Genomic DNA, 21,955 nt, shown 5'->3' with positions numbered 1-21,955 from the left:
ATAGGAGAAGCTTTGCAATTTACATATTTATTTTATCATACAAGAAAATCATTGCTGAAACACTAAAGGTAAACTGACTGATGAAAATCGGATGAAAAACACGGATTAAAATAATCATTTTTTTGTGTACAAGAAAAATAACTGACATCTGAATGCGGCATTAAGGGCATTTGATCCAGCAAGGTTTACCACAACCATCTCCAATTAGGAGCTGATTACTGAATAAAAAGCTGGATTATCAATGAATTCAGCATTGTTCTATAGCGATTACCAGAATGCTGTGGCTCACGGTGGGGCTCTTTCTAGCTGTGGTTGTCCCATTGATAACAGATTCTGAGATAAGGCACACAGAAGAATTGTTCTTAAGAAGCTTGGGCTTCCCAGCTAAGCCAAATCCTGTCTCTCCTCCTCCTATACCTTCTATATTGTGGAAGATCTTCAACCGGAGGATGAATAGCTCAGCTCCTAAGAGGAAACCAGATTTATGCTTTTTGGAAGAGTTCCATGTCCCTGGTAGTATTGTCCGAGTCTTTCCTGATCAAGGTAAGGCTGGTTCTCAACTCTATGGAGTACGGTGCTACTAATTTATTAAGCAGCTCAGGCCTCGCTCCATACACTTGCAATTTCAACGCACTTGGAATTATTTTCCTTTGCACCGCGACACATGATAAAATGAATGTTGAAATTCAAAAGTACAATTCGTCTCCGTAAAAACAAACCTTAGGATGGCAATGTGGATGGGGGGGAAAAAAAAAAAAGGGGAGGAAAAAATGAAAACGAAAAAAAAAAGGAAATTGGCTGCTGTGTGAAGGTGTTAATGGGGTTATCCACTACTCGGACAACCTTTCTGAATCTTTATGTCCCTCCCCCCTCCCCCTCTCATAAAGTAATAATACTTAGGCCACGTTCACATTTTCAGTATTTGGTCAGTATTTTACATCAGTATTTGTAAGCCAAAATCAGGAGTGGGCGAAAAATGCAGAAGTGGTGACGTGTTTCTATTATATTTTTCCTCTGACTATTCTACCACTGATTTTGGCTTACAAATACTGAACGTGTGAATGTGGCCTTAGGCTATATGCACACAATGCATTTTTTCCGTGCAGAATTGGCCCCAAAAATGCATTTTAATCCTTATCCCAGCATTTTGTATGAGAATTTTGAAGATCTGTGCAAATAATCAGGAATTTTCCTGTGCATTTAAATCTGCAGCATGTCAACTCTTTGTGCGTTTTTTGCCTGTGTTTTTTTTCCCATTGAATGCATTGACAAAAAACGCATCAAAAAGCATGGAATTTCTGCAGCGTTTTTGCTGCCAAGTCGTGCAGAAATTTCTGCACAAAATACTGATCATGTGACATACCCTTAGATTCCCCTCTGGTGGTGCTGCTGTTACAGGGGTGTTGACACTGGCTCTCCCGAGGCTCGCGTGACATTGTGATGCCACACAATCACTTGTGAGTTTATATAGTTCCCCGGCGGCTTTTAAAGTGTTTGTATAAATATTTAGTATTTTTTTTTTTCTCTGAAACACTGCAGCGTTTCATAGTCAAACACGCATAACTGAAATCCTGATGCAGCCAGCGTCTTGGATCTTTCAGCATGTATAAACTGTTAGGTTCATTTAAAGCTTTTCTGAAAAGGGATGTAATTATGTCCAGCTTGCACATAGTATACCGCAATCCGGCATACAGATACATTCCAGAAATTACTCTGTCAGTCCATTTGACAGCTATGTGAACACGAGCTGTCTTTGCTTGCTATGGCAACAAAGAGACCTTCTACCTCCGCCTATTAGACTCAACATCTGGCGGAATCTAATAGGCTACCTGTCAAACACTGATGGGTTAGGTAATGTAGTACAGTGTATTATCAATGTGATCAAAGTATCACATGTTCGATTCCCCTATTGAGGGGGGAGGTTTAAGTGTAAATATATTCCTCTACATGGAAACTACAACACCAAGTAGGAAAAGCTGTGGCATTATGAAAATCACATGACCCATAAATATATTAATGATGTATAAATGGAAACTAAAGTTTGATTTATTATCAAGTATGTATGCCATTTGCAGATATACAGGCACTTACACGCCTTTGCATGCTATCATTTGGGTTACTAATGGATGTCTGAAGCATGTTCTGTTACGCTGAATGCACTTGGGCAACTCATCATTCATCAGGATCCGCTGATTGCCGTTCCCTTTGCAATTGTTGACCAATTACACTTCAGATTTGCCCGATGGGCTACAAGTCTCTGCATGCTGCCGGCTATGTTGGCATGCTTAGGCCATTCAGGTTGCTCATAGTAGCGCGAGCAGTATATGGCCTGGAATCGATCTGTTAAAAAATGGCTCATGCGACACTTTAAAGAAATGGCTATACCACTGGTTCCACCACCAAATCAATGTAATGTGTATCTGGCATAAAGATTAGAGGGATCAGGCTACCATACATTTTGACAGCCCACACCGGAATCTCTGGCATAAGACCAACTTGACATTCCCACGTAAAGGCCTCTTGAAGTTGTTGCCCAAAGGCCACGTTCACACATTGAGTATTTGGTGTGTCTGTCTGTCTGTCTGTCTCAGTATTTGTAAGCCAAAGTCAGGAGTGGAACAGACAGAGGCAGTAGTGTAGCTACCGGGGGGGGCAAAGGCCCCGCTCTGAGAGGCCCACCTGTAGCTACGCTACTTTTAACTGTATCAACCTTCCCCGATACAGTTAAACTCTCCGGCAGAGCAGGGAGATGCAATCACGGCATCGGCCGATACAGTTGAAAGCGATGGAGGAGGGAGTGTCAGCTAACCCTTCCTCCCCCATCATTCTTCCTCGGCGTCTGACGTCTCAGCGCGATGACATCACTAAGTGGCATCCTCTACGCTGACGTGCGACGCTTGTAACACAAGCTGTGGATACCGGAGGAGAGGTGAGTATTGTATTTTATTTTTTTAGAGAATTGTTGTGTCCAATGAACTGTATTGAGGACTATTGGGTGCATTATACTGTATGGGCTATGGGCGTGCATTATATTGAATGGGCTGTGGGGGGTATATTATACTGTATGGGCTATGGGGGTGCATTATGCTGTGGGGGGTGTATTATGCTGTATGGACTATGTGGGGGGGGGGCTTTAAATTATATGCAAGCAATTATAGTGTGAAGGTTTGAGTGGGGTCCATCATGCTGTATGGGGGCCATTATACAGTGTGGGGCCATTATACTGCATGGAGGGCTGTGTGGGGGACCATAATGAGTTGGGGTCACCATACTTTTCCGGGGCAGTTGTGGGGTACAGTAGGGCCATCATACTTTACAAATGCAGTGATAGGGGAATCTATGGCTACCGTAGGAGAAAATTAGAGGGCACACAGTAGGTGCAGTAGTATGGACACACATGGCGGCAGCAGCACAGTATTGGGGTATCAGCAGGATAAGCAGTGTGTGCAGGTTTAGGATAGATGGAGACGGTGCTGGAAATAGACGTCTAATGTGTCTTCGTTGTAATCTCTGCAGGAGAATCCTGGCTAGAAGTTGCAGTGTTGGTCTGGGTCGGATCGAAAAGACGGGAAAAGTGAACGGCCCCATCAGAACGAACATCAGCTGTAAGTCCCCATCTATAACTGTACTGTAATCTCTTATATGAACTGAAGGACTGGTATCTACCTCTATATTACCGCCATATGGTGACCGTATCAGTATTGGTCTTTGTATAGAGATTTCTTTTAGTAACAGCTCTGTCATCTGCTGAGGTTCTCCTACATCCACTATTGGGTTGTGCCACCATAGCTTTAATCAGGGTTGCATGGATACGGGCTCACTCAGAAATTTTGCTGTATGTCGCTTGTGCTACTGTGAGCAGTCTACATGGCCTAAATATGCTAGTGTGGCCTGCAGTGTCTCCAGATGCAGCTGTATTTGTGGGAGCGGGGAGTCGGCTGTCGGTCACAACTGAACTCCCAATAGAGAAGGCGCAGATGATTTATTACCCTCTGCCTTCTCTGTTCTATATACACAGCACTGAAGAAGCACTGTGTATACAATAATAGGAAGCGCTGATGGTGCTTCCTCCTTCGGACCCATCAGCCGTTTAATTGCTTGATCTGGGGTACAGACTCTGTCAGCTATGCTATACATTTCTAGTATAACTAAAATACTAGCCCAAGTTAAAGGGGGGGGGGGGGGGCGACAGATTAAACAAAGTATTTAAATGTTAAAATGCTCCTCACCCCCCCCCCCCCAAAAAAAAAAAAAAACCCAAAAAACTATCTTTTTTGACCAATTGGGGATGTGAACTAAATAAGAAGCCGCTGCCAATACAAATCATTGGTACTAGCCTTGCCCCTGTTAGAAAAAATAAAGTGTATCCGATATATAAAAATAATTGTTTATAGAAAGAGGCACAAACTTTAAAATGTGGTTTTAAAAAAAAAAAAAAAAAAAAAGCTAATGTATCACAATGAGAGAAATTTACAGGTTGGTTTTTTTTTTTTTTCCCCCGCATGTACAAAAAAAAGTGGTAGAGCAACAACGGCTTTACCGGTGCAGACATTCATTATTGTATCACTCTCCAGCACTCCGACAAACTGCTTTTTGTTATAGCCAAATATTTCACATTTTCATTCATCAGTCCATGGCACCTGCTGCCATTTTGTCTGCACCCCACCTAAATGTTTTAGTGCATTTAGTGTCAGTGTGCCTTGTTTCCATGACTACTGTATGGATTTTTTGGACACAATTCTTCCATGAATACCTATTTTGGCTAGAATGTTCCGAGTAGTAAATTGTTATAACAGACTAGCATTTAAAAACAATTTGTAAGAAATCAGCGGGAGATACAGGAAGTCCCCATGCACTTGAATGGGAACACTAGTTCTTTTAATAATATTTATTATGTTCCACAAATGGACATTTTAAAACAAAGTTGTTACTGTGCTGAGATAATCTTATAAATGTGCCCCTACTGTGTACTGTGTAATGTCTGTGTCTGATCATACCACATCTCCTGGCCAGGGGAGGAAGCAAAAGAGTATATGACGCGCCCCCTGGGCCATGGGGTACTCGGTAGCCTGGCCGGTCGATGCTGGGGGATGTCACAGTGGCAGCAACCCGGTCAATAAAAGTGGGAAAAATAAAAAGGGAATGAAGTTTTTATAGAGATTATGTTTGTGACGCCACCTGTGGTATGCGGCTATATGGGGCCGCTGCTGCGGTGCAGATCCTCTGGAGCTGGTGGTGATGCAGCAGAGTTGGTTCAGCTCTCCACAGTCAGAGCTTAGCCCCAGGGCAGGATATAGTGATGCTATGAGGTAGATGTGACGCGCCCAGGGGATGGGGACGACTCGGCGCCCGGGCCTAGCTGTTAGTTTTGGGGGATGTCACGGTGGTCAGCTCCCGGGCCCATACCCTGTGGTCACTCTTAAAAGCAAGGAATGGGGGGAAGGTGTATGGGATAGGGGAATGTTCGTGACGCCACCCGTGGTGTCTGGTGAGGATCACCAGTGCTGCTACAGTCCTCTGAGGCCAGTGTTCAGGCAGCTTAGTTGGTGCGGCTCCCCACAGGTGGAGTGGGGCCACAGGGCAGTGTAGCGCCCTGAGGGTTCGGCCGCTACAGGGGTATTGCACCTCTGCCAGAGGTGTGATATTCCACTCCCGGGTAAGGATGGAGTATGGACCAGGGCTCAGTTAGCTGCATGCATCACACACACCACATTTCCGGGGGACAGCTCAACGGTGCTCCCATTTATACAGTAATGCAGGCACGACAGACCATGTCCTTGGCTGGAGTGGGGAGGGGGGAGGGAAACCCAGTGATGTAGGAGCAGAAGGGGATGGTTTCTGAGCATAGGTAGGAGCTCATTGGGTGCTGGTCACCTGAGCTCACACTCAGAGGGGAGGTATAAAAGGTGGGCACCATCTTAGGACAGGAGTCGAGTCAAGTCAGTTCAGAGTGAGAGGAGAAGACAGGGAGTGGAGGCTCTGTAGGAGCTCTGCTCAAAGGCAGGCCTAGGGTGAAGGCCGGAGCCTGGGAGGAGAAGGAGAAGTAGGCCTGGAGAAGATGCCGAGGGAAGGAGGAGAAGAAGGAATAGGAAAGGAGGAGGAGTGACAGAGAAACAGAAGGGCTCAGAAACAAGAAGGCAGAAGGGACCCTAAGGACCCAGGGAATTACGGGTGATGGGTCAGGCAAGAAAAGGGGTACCGGATCCCAACTTGGTGGAGGTAAATTATCCCTCAGCCAAGAACCAGAGGTCGTGATCATCACTTGGTGCGACCCCCTGCTAAACCTTGCTTGGAAGGCACCATATAGGATAGCAGGAAACGGGGCCCACGTTTACCCGCATAGATCTGCGGCAGCTGGACAAAAGCTTGGTCACTGGTGGGGCACGAGCCAGAGGAAGGATAGAAGGGAGTCCTGTGCCTTACTCCTGAATTGCCTGGGGGTTGACCGAGCCCCTCACCTGGTGGACGCAGCACGGCTTGGGCAGTCACGACCTGTACAGAAGTGGCTTGGAGTATACGAACTGTGAGTAAAAGACCCTTGACTGCAACACGTTGTCTTTGTGCTTCTTACTTCGCCAGCACTAACGGTACTGGGACTCCCTGCACCATCACTCCCACCATCTACACTTCGCTGCCCTGAGGCTACACTCTTCCCGTGGGGAGTCATACGATCTCAGCTGCACACACCATCAGCCTCAGGGGACTGCCTTGCAGCGGCGGTTCATAATAGCCGCAATCCACGGGTGGTGTAGTCGGACATTACCTAAAACATATAAAAGGCTGCCACTGGTCTGACCATCCTGAGCCACGGGACCGGGTCGCCACTACTACCCCCAGCATTGCCCTGAAGCCCGGTCCCGAGTGCCCCGCGGCCCAGGGGGCGAGTCAGCAGCGTAGAGAGGGATGCAGAATAGAGCGCTGGCGGGTGCAGAGCCGCGGAGGAAAGAACAGACAGAGGCAGTAGTTGAAGTCATCCAAGTCTTTACTTACGGTAGTGCTTTCTCAGCTCAGAGCTTCTCTCTGCTGTCACACGGCGAGCTGCGGCCGCCAGGGTGGGGTTCAGCACACTCCAGGTAGTTCAGGAGCGCTTGACAGGACCCCCGCTCTAAAGTGTTCCTCTCCTGGTGTACTTCTCCCGCCTTGTGTTCCCCACTGAGTCCCGTACGGGTACTGCGATGTCCCTTGTGGGTAACGTGTAGTTCCCGGACCGACAGGGTGCCCTTTTTGGTGACTGGTGGTGAGAACGTGGCATAAGGCCGGGTCCCTCTGGATAAACTCAGATTAGGGCATACAGGTGGCGACTCCGCTCCGTCCGTATCCCCCTGGGATCCACATAAGCCTCCGGACTTTTCTGACAGAGACGTGAAGTGCAAAGTCAGATAATCGGGGACCGGTACCCCCTCTTTCGGCAGGGTCTCTCTGGCTGGGCCAGAATAAGGTATGGAGGTGGCGACTCCGCTCCGTCCGCACCCCGTGAGATCCTTTCGCCTGTGGAGCCTATCTCCTCTGCTCCCCTCCTGGGCCTTCTTGGTTGGACTCTGACCGGGGACAGAGCCGGTTTTAACTCTGCCCCAGTCCCCCGTCTCGAGGCCTGAGACCGGGAACAGTGGACCCTCCAGCCGGCAGCAGCTTTGTACTGACTTGCCGTCCCAAAGACCCACGACCAAAGACCCGGTTATTAAAATGGCCTCCAGTTATATATGATTCTATTAAGTGCTAAAGTAAAGTGCTTCCTCCACCCTCATTCACTACGTGGTTCCCCCTAACTTTGGTTTCCCCCAACTCCTCCATTCAGGCCAGGGGCAGCACTATGGTGCTTTAGGCCCCCTTCAGAACTGGTGCAGTGTTGAGTGTGTGGTTGGGGTCCTGTGTGGTGCTCCATCCTTACCTTGGAGAGGAGATACCACACCTCATTCTGAGGTGCAGTACCCCTGTGGCGACTGAACCCTCAGGGGTGCCACAGATGGTGATGGTGCAGATAATGACCAGTCCACAACTTAATGGCGGTTTCCTCTCATCTTTACTTGCGGTTGTTAAGCAGACCGGGGCACGGGTACTAGCTGGTAGTAGAGGTCCGGGCGGCCTGGAAGCAAGTTGGGGATCCACCTCGCCAGGTGAAGTTGTAGGCCTTCCCTCTGAGCTACTCTCTTTGGCCCTGTTGCTTGTAGCTATGCTGCGGCCCTCGTCCCTGAGTATAACGTCTTTTTCCTCACTCGTATAGCAGGCAGCTCGGGCCTTCCTTATGTGTCGCTCCCACGTGGTGGTGCTGGGCCCTATGGTGCTGCTGAGCCTCCGGGCATCTGATGGGGCCAGGAGACCTGCAGTCTCCTGCCCTCTGGTTTCTGCTGCTGGGCCTTCAGTGCCCCACAACCACAGACTCTGGTGTCCGGTTCTTCTGCGCTTCTCTCCTCTGGGGCGAGCTTGTACACAGCTCCCCTCCTCAGGTCCTTCCTCGTCGCTGTCCAGTCTTCAACTCCTCTCAACTCACTCTTACTAACCCCGCCTCCAGATTCCAGTGTCAAGGGGAGGAGCTCCCCTTTCTGGTCTGGAGCCAGGAAAGTGTTGTATTCTGGTATACCTGATTAGAGGACCCCTCCTTGCTTCCAGGCATGGCATCACCCCTTGTGAGGGAGGCAATGCCACTGTGGCAACCGGACCCCTGGGGTGCCACATACAACTGACTGTATATCACAGGATTTTATACCATTGGGTGGTGAAAAAAGAATAGTTACATTTTTACCACACAAGTTTTATTTTGGCCTCAGATTTTACACTTTCACGTGGGTAAAACTGGCACCAAAATGTGTCACACAATTTCTGCTGAATGTGGCCATACCCCATATGTGGCTGTACAGTACTGCTTAACCACATGGCGAGGCTCTGGAGGGAAGGAGCACTATTTAACTCTTAGAGAACAGATTTTAGTAGAATAGTTTGTGGACTCCATATACAGAGCCCCTAAGTGCCAGAAGAGCAGAACCCCTCTCCTCAAGTGACCCCCATTTTGTTAATTACACCCCTCTGGGAATTTATCTTCAGGTGTAGTGACAATATTGACTCCATGGGTGTTTTCTAGAAACAAGCCGCAGTGGATGTTGCCAAGTGAAAAAATTACAAATGTGCCGTTGAAGTGCCTACTACATTTATGCCCAGCTCGTGCTTCTGGATACATGCACCTGTAAATAAGGCAGGCTCTCATTGCTACAGGAATGCCAAACATGTGGATACTAAATGTGGTTTAGGCACACTGGGGCTCAGAAGGGAGGGGGTGTTTGGGTTGGGAATGCTGAATTCGCTGAGTTTCTTTTTGGGGGTAGGAGGGGACGAGGAGCCATAGTTCTTTTCCAGAGCCTTGTTGCTGCCAGTAACGTGAAAGCTCCCTATATTTCCATTGACAGATGAGGGACATGAGTGGAGACTTGCTTTTTTTTGTGGATTGAGTTGAAGGTTTTACTGGAAACATTTTACATAATATGCTGGATCACATTTATCCTGCTCTCTACGCTGAGCACTTACATCATAGTTTTCCATCTAAGGCTGGGGACACATAGCATATAGCTCTTGCATCAGATGTTATATGCTAATGACGCTCGGCTTAAACTCTGCTGCGAGTGTGAGCAGTGTCAATGCGCTGTACTCCAATTCCCTTGCATGAGAGAATCACAGCCCAGGTGCGGAGGAGACGGAGAATGTAATTTCTCCATCTCCTCCATTGCCAACATCTGCGGTAATTGCACTGCACTGGGGTGACATCTGAGTGCAGGCAGATGTTTCCCACGTGTAAGATATGGACCATGACTGTCATGTTCCTATCCCTGAAAACACCAATCGTCTTATGCATCTTTTACGTATAATAAATATTATATGTATATGTACATATACATATATTTTAGTATAGTAATCCATGGTGTATAGTGACACGCCCCCTGGGTCGTGGGCTACCTGGTGCCGGGCCGGTGGATGCTGGGGGGTGATGTCACAGTGGCGGTGACCCGGTCTGTGACCCAGGGCGGTCAGTAAAAGGGGGATATTTATAGGGGATTTAAAGTGTTTGTAATAAGTTCGTGACGCCACCTGTGGTGTCTGGTAAGGATTACCTGCGCTGCGACAGTCCTCTGAGGCAGGTGTTTGGGCAGCTTGGTTAGGACGGCTCCCCACAGGTGGAGCAGGCCTCAGGGCAGTGTAGGGGTAGATGGTGGATGCTGGGGAGAGACGGCAGGATGGTCCCGGAGGAAAGACGGACACTCACACGGGGGGAAAACTTCAGTACCTTTACTGGTGATGATGCAGGCACGGTCCAGGGTACTCCGGACGAAGGGTGCACTTTTGGACTCTCCCCAGTGAGCGGGTATAGGGCCTCCTGATCTGTGGCTTTACTCGTTAAGCTTCTGGCCTGCCTGGAACTAGGCCTGGCTTGGTTACTGTCTCTCTCTCCCTTGCACCTGGTGGTAGGGCCTTCTCTTGGAGATCACTCTCCCTGGACGCTGAGGCCTCCGTGACTCCTAGCCCTGATACTGTAGTCAGCGTTTGGTAAACCTTGGACCTGTAGTCCTCCAGGGGTTCCGGTGGTCCCTACTGGGTATTAAGGGACCCCGTAGGCACGGACCCGGTGACTGGTATATATCTCGGGGTGAGCCTGGTATGCTCCTATGCCCCCTCGCTACTTCTTCCTTCTCCTCTCGCCTTCGGCCACACTCAGGGCCCTCACTCGTGCTGTAGGCCTTGGCTCGCCTAAGCACAGCAGCCAGCGTGCTTCCTCTTCGCTGCTCTCTGAGCATCAGCATGCTCTCTGCTCAACTACTCAGCCTATCTATCTAATCTATCTAATCTATCTAATCTATCTAATCTATCTAATCTATCTAATCTATCTAATCTATCTAATCTATCTAATCTATCTAATCTATCTAATCTATCTAATCTATCTAATCTATCTAATCTATCTTTCCGGGTTCTGTGGCAGCAGGGCGCCACATCATTGTTATAGGTAATTTATAATGTAGGTGAAGGGTTGTCTGCTCAGCAACAGACTGCAGGATCAGATAGAGTTTAATGTTGGAACTAGCCCACAGGAAAAGGCCTTGGTGATGGGGAAAGGACTGTTTTTTTGTTTTGTTTTTTTTCCTAGTCAGAAGTAACAAGTGTGCAGTGCTGCCAAGGGGTGATCCACAGCGTAAGGAGATGGGGAAAGTGAGATCCTGAAGAGAATTACTGATGAGAATGAGTGTCCTTCCACCAAAAAGAGGTCCTTGAATAAGATGAGGTTCCATGAGAAACCCAAGAGCTTGCTAGGGCTGATGGTAGCAGACCTATAAAGCACTGAGAGTGTGGGATTAGTGGGGGACCCAAGTGGTAGATCAAGGGTGTCAATAGTAATGGGACGTGAAACCACTGAGCGAGTAGAGAGAAACTCTGATCAGGACTGTGGCCTAGAAGCGGGTTGCGGCGAAGTAGGGTGAAAGTGTGCTTCACCGGTGCTGGAGTAGACTACAGTGGAGATACTTTTCATTGTGAAGGAAACCAGCTTAAGACTGTGTAGCAGCTATCCCTTGTGCATAACCCTTATCAAGTTCAGTTAAGTCTCCATGTTTGAATGGAAGTCTCCCTTATTAATCTGTGGAATTTGTGATCCTGGCCAGCCATTGCCAACAGCTAAAGGCGGCTGCAGTTTGGAGTGTGACTGTTTGAGGTTGCAGACAGGTGTCTTTTATACTAATAACAAGTTCAAACAGGTGCCAGTACTACAGGTAATGAGTGGAGGACAGAGGAGCCTCTTAAAGAAGAAGTTACAGGTCTGTGAGAGCCAGAAATCTTGCTTGTTTGTAATTGACCAAATACTTATTTTCCACCAAAATTTGAAAAAAAAAATTCTTTCCAAATCAGACAATATGATTTTCAGGATTTGTTTTCTCATTTTGTCTCTCATAGTTGAGGTCTACCTATGATGTCAATTACAGGCCTCGCTCATCTTTTTAAGTGGGAGAACTTGCACAATTGGCTGACTAAATACTTTTTTGTTTTTTATATACATTTCTGCCGCCAGTCATGTGAGGGCTTACTTTTTGCTGAAGGAGGTGCTGTTTTTATTGGTACCATTTTTCGGGCACATAATATATTTTGATTGCTTTCTATTCCAATATTTGGGAGGCAGAATGAACAAAAACCAGCAATTCAGGAATTGTTTTTGGGGGTTGCCGTTCACTGTGTGGTAAAAATAAGGCAGTTGCATTCTCCCTCTCCTAGCCTTCTAAATGCTGTGATCTTTATTTATTTATTGCGGCATTTAGAGGTGGACACTGCCCCTGGCTGCGACAGTTGGCACTCCACTATCACTTAATTCGAGCTCCCGGCGGTGACCTGATCGTCCGGGCACTGCTGCTGTGTCCCGTCTGATCGATGTAACGATAAGTCATTGGTCAGGAACCACTTCCCAACCATGATGTAAATCAAATGTCGTGATGGGTTAAAGGGAATCTGTCAGCAAAATTTCACATGTTGGGGCACATACTCATATGTGAGAAAAAAAAGTTGAGATTTCTGGACCGAAAAAAGGGACGAGTGCTATCCTTATGCAATGCAAATTTAACGTGAGCTCTTACATAGGGGAATTGTTTGGGTCATTTACACAGTTTTCTATGGCAACATAATATATAATTTCTGTGTTTTGCATGTGTTTACTGTACATGCATTTTTATTGGTGAATTAAAAAAAAAATAATGGTGTGTAATATTAACCAGCAGAGGGTAAGCAGACAGCTGGGGAAGATGTTTGTAGCCTGGGAAGGGGGTAATACCCACGGAGCTTCCCAGGCTACTAATATCAGCCCCCAGCTGAATACTTAGCTTTTACTGGTTATTAAAATGAGTGACACCCCCCCCCCCCAAAAAAAAAAAAAAAAAATAAATAAATAATTGACACGGGTTCCCCCTATTTTAACAGCTAGCAAAAAGGCTAGGCAGACATCTGGGGCCTGATATTGATAGCCTAGGCAGGGGCCATGAATATTTGCCCCCTCCCAGGATAGAAACATCAGCCCTCAGCCAATATTCATGGCTCCTTCCTAGGCTATTCATATCAGCCCCCAGTTGTCTGCCTAGCCTTTGCTAGCTGTTAAATAGGGGTACTCCACGCCATTTTTTTAAATTTATTTAATTTTACAATAAATGACATGTACAGTAACCAACAGTCACTGTACTAATTAGAAAGATGCCAGTGACATAGAATAGATATATATGTGTGTATATTTATTCTCTCTATTCCATATTGTCGAGCACTGCTGTGTTTTAACTGTACGCGGCTGATGAATTGCCAGGTTTCAAGGAGATGAGTGATTGAAAATCAGACTGCACTCGCATGGTCCGAGTACCGGGGGTTTTTTGTTTTTGTTTTTTCAACGCACCCATTGACTTGCATTGGCGAGTCGCGTCAGAGATACGCAGCATGCTGCGTGTTGTGTGGTGGTTTTTTTTTTTTTCAGTCCAATTTCAGATGAGAAAAAAATCAGATGAGATGTCACTCATTGATTAACATTGATGTTTTATCGGATTGCACTCGTCCGTTTTCCTCGCATATGAGTATGAGCCCTTAGATTATTCATCAGTGCATGTAGCTCTTTCAAAGAAGTCCAGCAATACCTTTACATTGCCAGTCCGTTACTGAGAAATCATTGTTTGAATAGATGTGCAAATGAGGCTGAAGTGCTTTCAGCTTGTGGAAACTTCTCAATCCTCTATCACTCAAGCTTATTCCCCACCCAGTGCTACCTCCTCCTTCATCACTGACTGCTCCTTTTGCCTTAAGTCACACAGCATAGAAACTGTTAATCAAGCAGGAGGAGGCAGCATTGTGCAGCTAATAGAGCTGGAGTGACAGAGGCTTGAGAAGACCTGCAGATCCCAAAGCACTTCAGACTCAGGCCTTGTTCACATGTTCAGTATTTGTTCCACTCCTGATTTTGGCTTACAAATACTGATGTAAAATACGGACCAATCAGAGCAAAAGTATAATAGAAACCCATGCATCACTTCTGCATTTTTCACCCACTCCTGGTTTTGCCTTACAAATACTGAATGTGTAATCATGGCCCTATTTGCATATTGGGTCAAACACTGATTTCTCAGTAACAGTGGAACATACTGGCTATGTAAAGGTATCACTGGATTTGTCTTGAGAGCTATATGCATATAAAAATAGTATGGGGGTGAAAACCTGCTGACAGATTACCTTTAGGCCATGTTCACACGTTCAGTACTTGATCAGCATTTTACAATAGTATTTGTAAGCCAAAATCAGGAGTGGAACAATCAGAGGAAAGTGTAACAGAAACCATCACCACTTCTAAATTTTTTTATTTTATTTTTTCACCCACTCCAGGTTTTGGCTTACAAATACTGAACATGTGAACGTGGCCTTAAAGGGAAGGTCCAATCAAAAATTTTTTTTCAACCATTAAAAAAGTATTAATGTGTTTGAATTATTATTTTTTTTTTAATGAAGTAAAATATGAAAAATAATTTTAAGAAAGGTTTGCCATTTCCATTATTAAACACTAGTGGGAGCAGCTGCTGAAATTTGCCATGAAAACCCAGTGTAGAACTAGCTCACATTACGACTGCTGTAAATGTGGATGGGGTCTGCTCACGTGTGTGTGTGTGTGTGTGTGTGTGTGTGATGTCGCTCCCCTCCTCCCCGTCTGGGTGTTTGTAACAGGATAAGAGAGGATGAAGTTTAGAATCAGTGTGGAGCCATTTTGTTGGTGACTGCCAGCAATACTGACAAGTACAGTGTCACCGAGGACGGCCGGCAGCATAGATTCTGTTAGATGGTGCTGCTCGGGGTTAGATACACTTCACGTATCACACTGGGATTAATCACAGCACATGATCCACTACACCTATCTACATACAGAGCTCAGTGTAATGTATCACATGATAGGATTAGATACACCGGTCTGGGTGTATCTAATCCTATCTTCCTGTAACAAAGCACAGTACAATGCCCCATTCTCACACTGTGGGTAGAATTTGCATAGTATAAAAATTCAACATTGTGCTCTGGGGCTCTCAGTTGCTGAATAATTTCTAAGTAGTATAGATTATTAGCAGCATTTTAAAAAGCTACACCACAATTAAATGTATTTATTTATTTTTTTATTTCACAAACTGGAGCACCTATTTTAGTATGACTAAGTGACTTGGAGAAAAATCTTTTGTACAGCCTCTTGACTGTGGCCTGTAGATGAGGGTCAAGCATGGTGGGCACTTCTCTGCTGAAAGGGTTGTAAAGGATTTAACCCCTTTACAACCCAAGGTAGTTTGCATGTTAATGACCGGGCCAATTTTTACAATTCTGACCACTGTCACTTTATGAGGTAATTACTCTGGAAAGGCTTCAATGGATCCCCCTGATTCTGAGACTGTTTTTTCGTGACATATTGTACTTCATGATAGTGGTAAAATTTCTTCGATATCACTTGCGTTTATTTGTGAAAAAAAAACAAAACGGAAATTTGGTAAAAACTTTGCAATTTTCAAAATTTGAATTTTTTATGCCCTTAAATCAGAGAGATGTCACACAAAATGGTTAATAAATAACATTTCCCACATGTCTACTTTACATCAGCATAATTTTGGAACCAAAATGTTTTTTTTATTGGGGAGCTCTAAGGGTTAAAAGTTGACCAGCGATTTCTCATTTTTCCAACAAAATTTACAAAACCATTTTTTTAGGGACCACATCACATTTGAAGTGACTTTGAGGGGTCTTTATGACAGAAAATACCCAAAAGTGACACCATTCTAAAAACTGCACCCCTCAAGGTGCTCAAAACCACATTCAAGAACTTTATTAACCCTTCAGGTGCTTCACAGGAATTTTTGGAATGTGGAAGAAAAAAATGAACATTTAACTTTTTTCACAAAAATGTTACTTTAGACCCAATTTTTTTTATTTTTGCAGGGGTAACCGGAAAAAATGGACCCCAAAACTTGTTGTGCAATTTCTCCTGAGTAAGCAGATACACCATATGTGGGGAAAAACCACTGTTTGGGCGCACGGCAGGGTTCGGAAGGGAAGGAGCGCCATTTGACTTTTTGAAACTAGACCCCTCAGGGAACTTACCTAGATGTGTGGTGAGCACCTTGAACCCCCAAGTCCATTACAGAAGTTTATAACATGGAGCCGTGAAAATAAAAAAATCTAACTTTTTCCACAAAAATGATGTTTTAGCCCCAATTTTTTTATTTTCACAAGGGTAAAAGGAGAAAATGAACCCCAAAAACTTTTGTGCAATTTCTCCTGAGTACACCAACGCTCTATATGTGGGGAAAATACAGTGTTTGGCCGCACGGCAGAGTTCAGAAGGGAAGGAGCACTGGAATCGAGAATGGACGCCATGTTGCGTTTGGAGAGCCCCTGATGTGCCTAAATAGTGGAACCCCCCCCCAGTGACCCCATTTTGGAAACTACACCCCTCAAGGATTTTATTAAGGGGTATAGTGAACATTTTGAACCCAGAGGTACGACACAGACTTTGATAACAACATTAGGTCATCATATTGAATAAGTTGTCATTACTCTTGAGCGCAAGTGCTCTCTACTTGAGTTTGCATCGGGTACTCAGGTATGCACCATGTATCACGGGTGCTCAAGTGAAATGCTCGAGTCCCCGCCCGCATGTCTCACGGTTATTAGACGCCCCCAAAAAAAAAACATGCGGGGATCGCTCGTGCATGGCAGGCAATCCCCGCGAGGTTTTCTTGGCCGCGGAGCATATGGGGCGGAGACTCGAGCACCCGCGATATTCAATGCGCACCCGATGCAAACTCAAGTAGCGAGTACTTGCGTTCAACACTAGTTGCCATATCGTCATCTTTTTTTTTTCAAAAGTAAAAAAAAAAAAAAAAAAAACCAACAAAAAAAACCTACCATTTATTTTTTACGCCGTTCCTAGTGCGGTATAAGTGATTAGACGACCTTATTCTTCGGGTCGGTGCGACTACAGAGATACCAGAATCATATTGGGTTTTTAAGATTGACAGCTGTCACACACTAAAAGACACATTTTGTAAAATCTAGTTTTTGCATCGCCATATTTTCAGAGCTATAATTTTTCCATATTTTGGCCGACTGAGTCATGTGACGGCTTATTTTTTGCGGGATGAGTTGACTTTTTTATTGCTGCCATTTTTAGGCACGTGCCATTTTTTGATCGCTTTCTATTCCAGCTTTTGGGAGGCAGAATAAACAAAAAAACAACAATTCAGGAATTGTTTTCTTTTTATTTTTTTATTCTACTCTGCGTGTGGTAAAATTGATAAGGTAGCTTTATTCTTCGGGTCAGTACATTTACAGCGGTACCACATTTATATTTTTTTTCTATGTTTTGGCGCTTTTACACAATAAAAGCTATTTTATAGAAAAAAATATTTTTTTGCATCGCTTTATTCTGAGAGCCATAACTTTTTGATTTTTCGGATGATGGAGCTGTATGGCGGCTTGTTTTTTTGCGGGACAAGATAACATTTTCAGCGGTAACATTTTTATTTATATTTGTCTTTTTGATCGCGTGTTATTCCATTTTTTGTTTGGCGGTATGATGATAAAGCATTGTTTTTTGCTTCTTTTTTTATTTTTATTTTTTACAGTGTTCACTGAAGGGGTTAACTAGTGGGGCAATTTTATAGGTCAGGTCGTTCCGGATGCGGCGATACCAAATATGTGTACTTTTTATTTGTTTGTTTTTTTTCCATATTTATTGATGAGTACATTAAATTTTTATTTTTGGTGGATTATTTTTATTTTTTAATTTTTTTTTTTCAATTTCTGACAGTTTTTTTTATTTGTTTACTTTGTCCCACTATGGGACTTTCACTTTTTTTATTCTGATCACCTGCATAGCACAGGAATGGAGCACCATCCCTGTGCTATGCAGGCTGTCAGCGTTGCACAGTGAGAAGATAGTTTTGGTCATGTACTGCGCATGACCAAAAAATCTTCCTGCTGTCTGGTGACCCGGATGTTGTCATGACGACATCGGGTCGTCATGGCAACACCCGGGAAGCCGCGGCAGACAGCGCTGGAGGCCGGACGAGGAGGTGAGTTTACCGATCACCTCCCCTTAGCTACCGCAATGCTGCGATCGACTTCGATCGCAGCATTGCGGGGGCTAATGTGCCGGGAGCGGTGCGGGACCGCTCCCTGCACATAGTACCGGGTGTCAGCTGTGACAATCAGCTGACACCAGGCGGCGATCGCGCCCGCTCAGCCTGTGTGCGCGCGCGATCGCCATGACGTACTAATACGGGTCAGGCTCTTAAGTCCCAGGGCACAGACGCGTATTAGTACGTCATAGGCTTTAAAGGGGTTAAAAAAACAAACAAAAAAATGATATATATTGTAATGCAGCGGCTTGCTGCATTGCCAAAATGTCTGAGGGGGTGTGTTCTGGCTGACCACGTACCTCCCCATGTATGTGTTACATCTCATATAGGTTCACCCCTTCCCTTCAGGTGAGTGATCACATGACTGTGACATCATCACAGGTCCTGTGCGCACAGAGGAGATATATATCCAGGTGGTTTTTAAAACACAGGGAGTCAGGAGACCTGATGCCTGTGTCTGGGACACCATTAGCCCTGGAAGGCACGAGGCCTGGAGATCACATCTGGTGAGCCTTAAACCACAGCTTTGGCAGAACAGAGCTGATGGAAGCAGCTAGACCCGGAAAAGGTAAGACAGTGCTTGATATGGACATTAGTGTTACCTTGCTGAGGACTGTATCTGAAACCAAGCGGGCACAGCTGCCACTGAAAGGCTTTAGGATATTACGTGTGTAACATTCCTGCGAGACACTGAGATGGACTATGTTATAAGCAGTTTATGATGAGTAATAAACTGCTGGACTTTAAGGCCCCGTCACACTTAGCGACGCTACAGTGATCCCGACAACGATACGACCTGTCAGGGATCGTTGCTGCGTCGCTATGTGATCGCTGGTGAGCTGTCAAACAGGCAGGCTCACCAGCGATCAGGGGAGCAGCGACATCGTTGAAAGAATCTTTCCACGATGTCCTGCTCCTGGTTATCAGCCTGTTGAAGCAGGAGCAGGCTGGTAACAATGATAAACAGTGGGTTACTAGGGGCACACGCGCACTTAGTAACCCGTTGTTTATCATGGTTACCACTCTGCTACGGTACGCGGGAGGTTACCGCTCACTGTAGCAGAGTGGTAACCATGACAAACAACATGTTACTAAGTGTGCATGTGCCCCTAGTAACCCGCTGTTTATCATGGTTACCAGCCTGATCGCTGGTCTCGCTGGTCACACACAGCGATGTGTGCTGACCAGCGGGAGGGCAAAGACCAAAAATGGTCCAGGACATTCTGCAGCGATCAGCGACCTCACAGCAGGGGCCTGATTGCTGCAAAGTGTCACACATAGTGACATCGCTGGTGAGGTCGCTGTTGCGTCACCAAAACCTTGACTCAGCAGCGATCTCGCTATGTGAGACGGGGGCTTTAGTTTACTGGAAAACGTTGCATGTGTGCTTTAATTGACCCGGTGATGCCATACCAGACAAAATCCATAGGACTTTCTAGAAGAAGACCACCATACATTTCAAGTCATGGACAACCCCTGTAAGGCTAAGTTCCCACGATGAGCTTTTGGTGAGGTGTGGTGTGTTTTTTTTTTTTTTTTTTTTTTTTTTTTTTTTTGCACATTTTCAGAAAAAAAAAAAATGCAAGTGACCTATTTTACTTGATGGATGCAGAAAATCTGCAACATCAAAAGCTCATTGTGGGAATGTATCCTCAGTGATAGACTAAACCAGAGAATCAATGCTCCCACAGAGACCATTCCAAACATTATTTATTTGCTTGCTACTAATTGCATTTACTAGTGAATTGTATGTTGGTGCTGCTTTTATAGTACTTGATAACACATCTAATTTATGTTTGACCTGAAATATCTTTGCCTGTGTATTTACATAATAATTTTTTTTATATGCTCTCATATTAGGTCAATTTGTTCCTCAGTCTTCAGATCAGCCTTCAAACCTCTGTTTGAAAAAGATACTCTTTTTCAAAGTTTCTATAATGGAAAAAGAAGAGCAGGTAACCATGGGTAAGTTGGAAATAAGGTTTGGCAAAAATGCCTACTACGGCCGAACATTTGACTTGCGGCTATACAGAATTCTACAAATCTCATTGAGAGGAATGGGTAATCAGAGGACCAGCAGAAAACTTTTGGCTGCACAAAGTTTCCGTCTCCTTCACAAGTCTCTATATATTAACCTGACAGATGTTTGCCAGATTTGGAGAGACCCTCACAAGAATTTGGGATTGGCTCTGGAGATTTTGCATAGAAAAGAAGGTACATTGGATGAGTGTCAGGATGTACAAAACTTTCTCTATACCTCTCTGCTTATGGTGACCCTGAATCCACTACAGTGTAAGAAATCACGAAAAAAGAGAAGTTATGGCAATCTTCCTTTTCTGGCCAGCAATATCTGTAAAAAGAGACGCCTCTATGTTGAATTTAGAGATGTGGGATGGCAGGACTGGGTAATAGCACCTCGAGGATACTTTGCTAATTACTGTTATGGAGAATGTCCATATCCTCTGGCAGGAATACTAAATGGATCTAACCATGCTATTTTACAAACGCTGGCACATTCTTTTGATCCCGAAGATATTCCTCTACCCTTCTGTGTACCAACAAAGATGTCCCCCATCTCCATGTTATTCTATGATAATAATGACAATGTGGTCCTGAAACACTATGAGAATATGTCTGTGGATGAATGTGGCTGCAGGTGATTACCAAGCCGCAACCTTCACCTCTACCATAGGATATAATCCTCTTCTTTGTAGAATACTATTGTAGACTGCTTACATTATGTAACTTGATAGTAATTGTTTTTATAGTGTAAAATTATATTCTACTGTTTTCTAATAAATAATGTTCTTATTGATGTTGTAATAGTTTCTTGTGTAACTTTTATTTTTGATTAGTATCATACCTATCTTACAGTTACATCTTGTTTGATCCTGCTCCTATATTCACTGCCTCTGTCGCACTTACAGTGTGGGTGGCATTGGGCAACCTTGGATTGGACCAGCCAGGCATGTTGGTGCAACTTGAACTTTGGTGCCCCTCTTCCCAAAAAATATATGGATAGCCACCAAGCTGTGTTCCATCAAATATAGGGTCTGGCACTTTTGATTAAGGCTCTTGCCAAAGCCCCTGCAGCACCTTCCCTGACCATTCCCAAACCCAAGGTGAATACTCCTGACTGTTTTTGTGGCGACCATAAACCTTCACCTTAATCTGGTTCTGGACTGTTCTTATCTTATCATTGTAGCAAAAAGATCCACACTCAACCAGGCTTGTGACGCGCCCCCTGGGCCTGTGTTGTGTAGCGTTGCGCACGCGGGGAATACCCGGAGCCGGATCTGTCGGGGTTAGTAGTCCTCGTGGCGGTGACCCGGTCCGTGCCCAGGGTGTCAAACTAAGTGGCGGAATTTAGCAGAAGTTGTTATAGTGTTCGACTACGCCACCCGTTGAATGCGGTTATGAAGCCGCCGCTGCAGGGCAGACCGCTGAGGCCGGTGGTACAGTTGTGCAGCGTGGGTAGTATAACCCCCAACGGGAGGGGTATGGCCTCAGGGCAGCAGACGTGGATGATGGGGATAGCAGAATTGCACGCAGGCACCAGGAACCACTCAGAGACGGTGCGGTGTAGTTCAGGGTCTTTACTGGTGGCAAAGGTAGACCCTCCCGGGAGTACTGGCTAGCGATCGGGGCCTGGTCAGTCCGTGAGCAGATAGGATCTCCCCCGGCCAGGCGGAGTTGTAGGCCTCCCCAACTAATTGTACTCTTCCTGGCTACCTTGCTAGAAGCGGGTAAAAGTAGCCCACGTCCCTGAGTGTACCGTGTGGTGCTCACCCGTATGG

The 21,955-nt window shown here is 45.4% G+C and overlaps 1 protein-coding gene across 1 annotated transcript; it reads left to right on the top strand.

Annotated features, from left to right (window-relative positions):
- Positions 1-275: 275 nt before the first annotated feature.
- LOC141165693 (protein DVR-1-like) lies at positions 276-20,818 on the top strand. The gene is made up of 2 exons (XM_073651518.1): positions 276-543; positions 20,019-20,818. The coding sequence occupies exons 1-2, from the start codon at positions 276-278 to the stop codon at positions 20,816-20,818; spliced, it is 1,068 nt and encodes a 355-aa protein (XP_073507619.1).
- Positions 20,819-21,955: the final 1,137 nt, after the last annotated feature.

Source organism: Phyllobates terribilis, unplaced genomic scaffold, assembly GCF_046119375.1.
Source record: "Phyllobates terribilis strain yellow unplaced genomic scaffold, ASM4611937v1 Scaffold_1__5_contigs__length_1240528914, whole genome shotgun sequence".
Classification (NCBI taxonomy): domain Eukaryota; kingdom Metazoa; phylum Chordata; class Amphibia; order Anura; family Dendrobatidae; genus Phyllobates; species Phyllobates terribilis.
The sequence above is the reverse complement of the archived record's forward strand: the minus strand, read 5'-3'. Positions and strand labels throughout refer to the sequence as shown.

Coding starts and splice junctions, on each gene's coding strand:
- LOC141165693 (XM_073651518.1), top strand. CDS start 276: ATGCTGTGGCTCACGGTGGGGCTCTTTCTAGCTGTGGTTGTCCCATTG. Junction 544..20,018: donor CCGAGTCTTTCCTGATCAAG/GTAAGGCTGGTT, acceptor CTCTCATATTAG/GTCAATTTGTTCCTCAGTCT.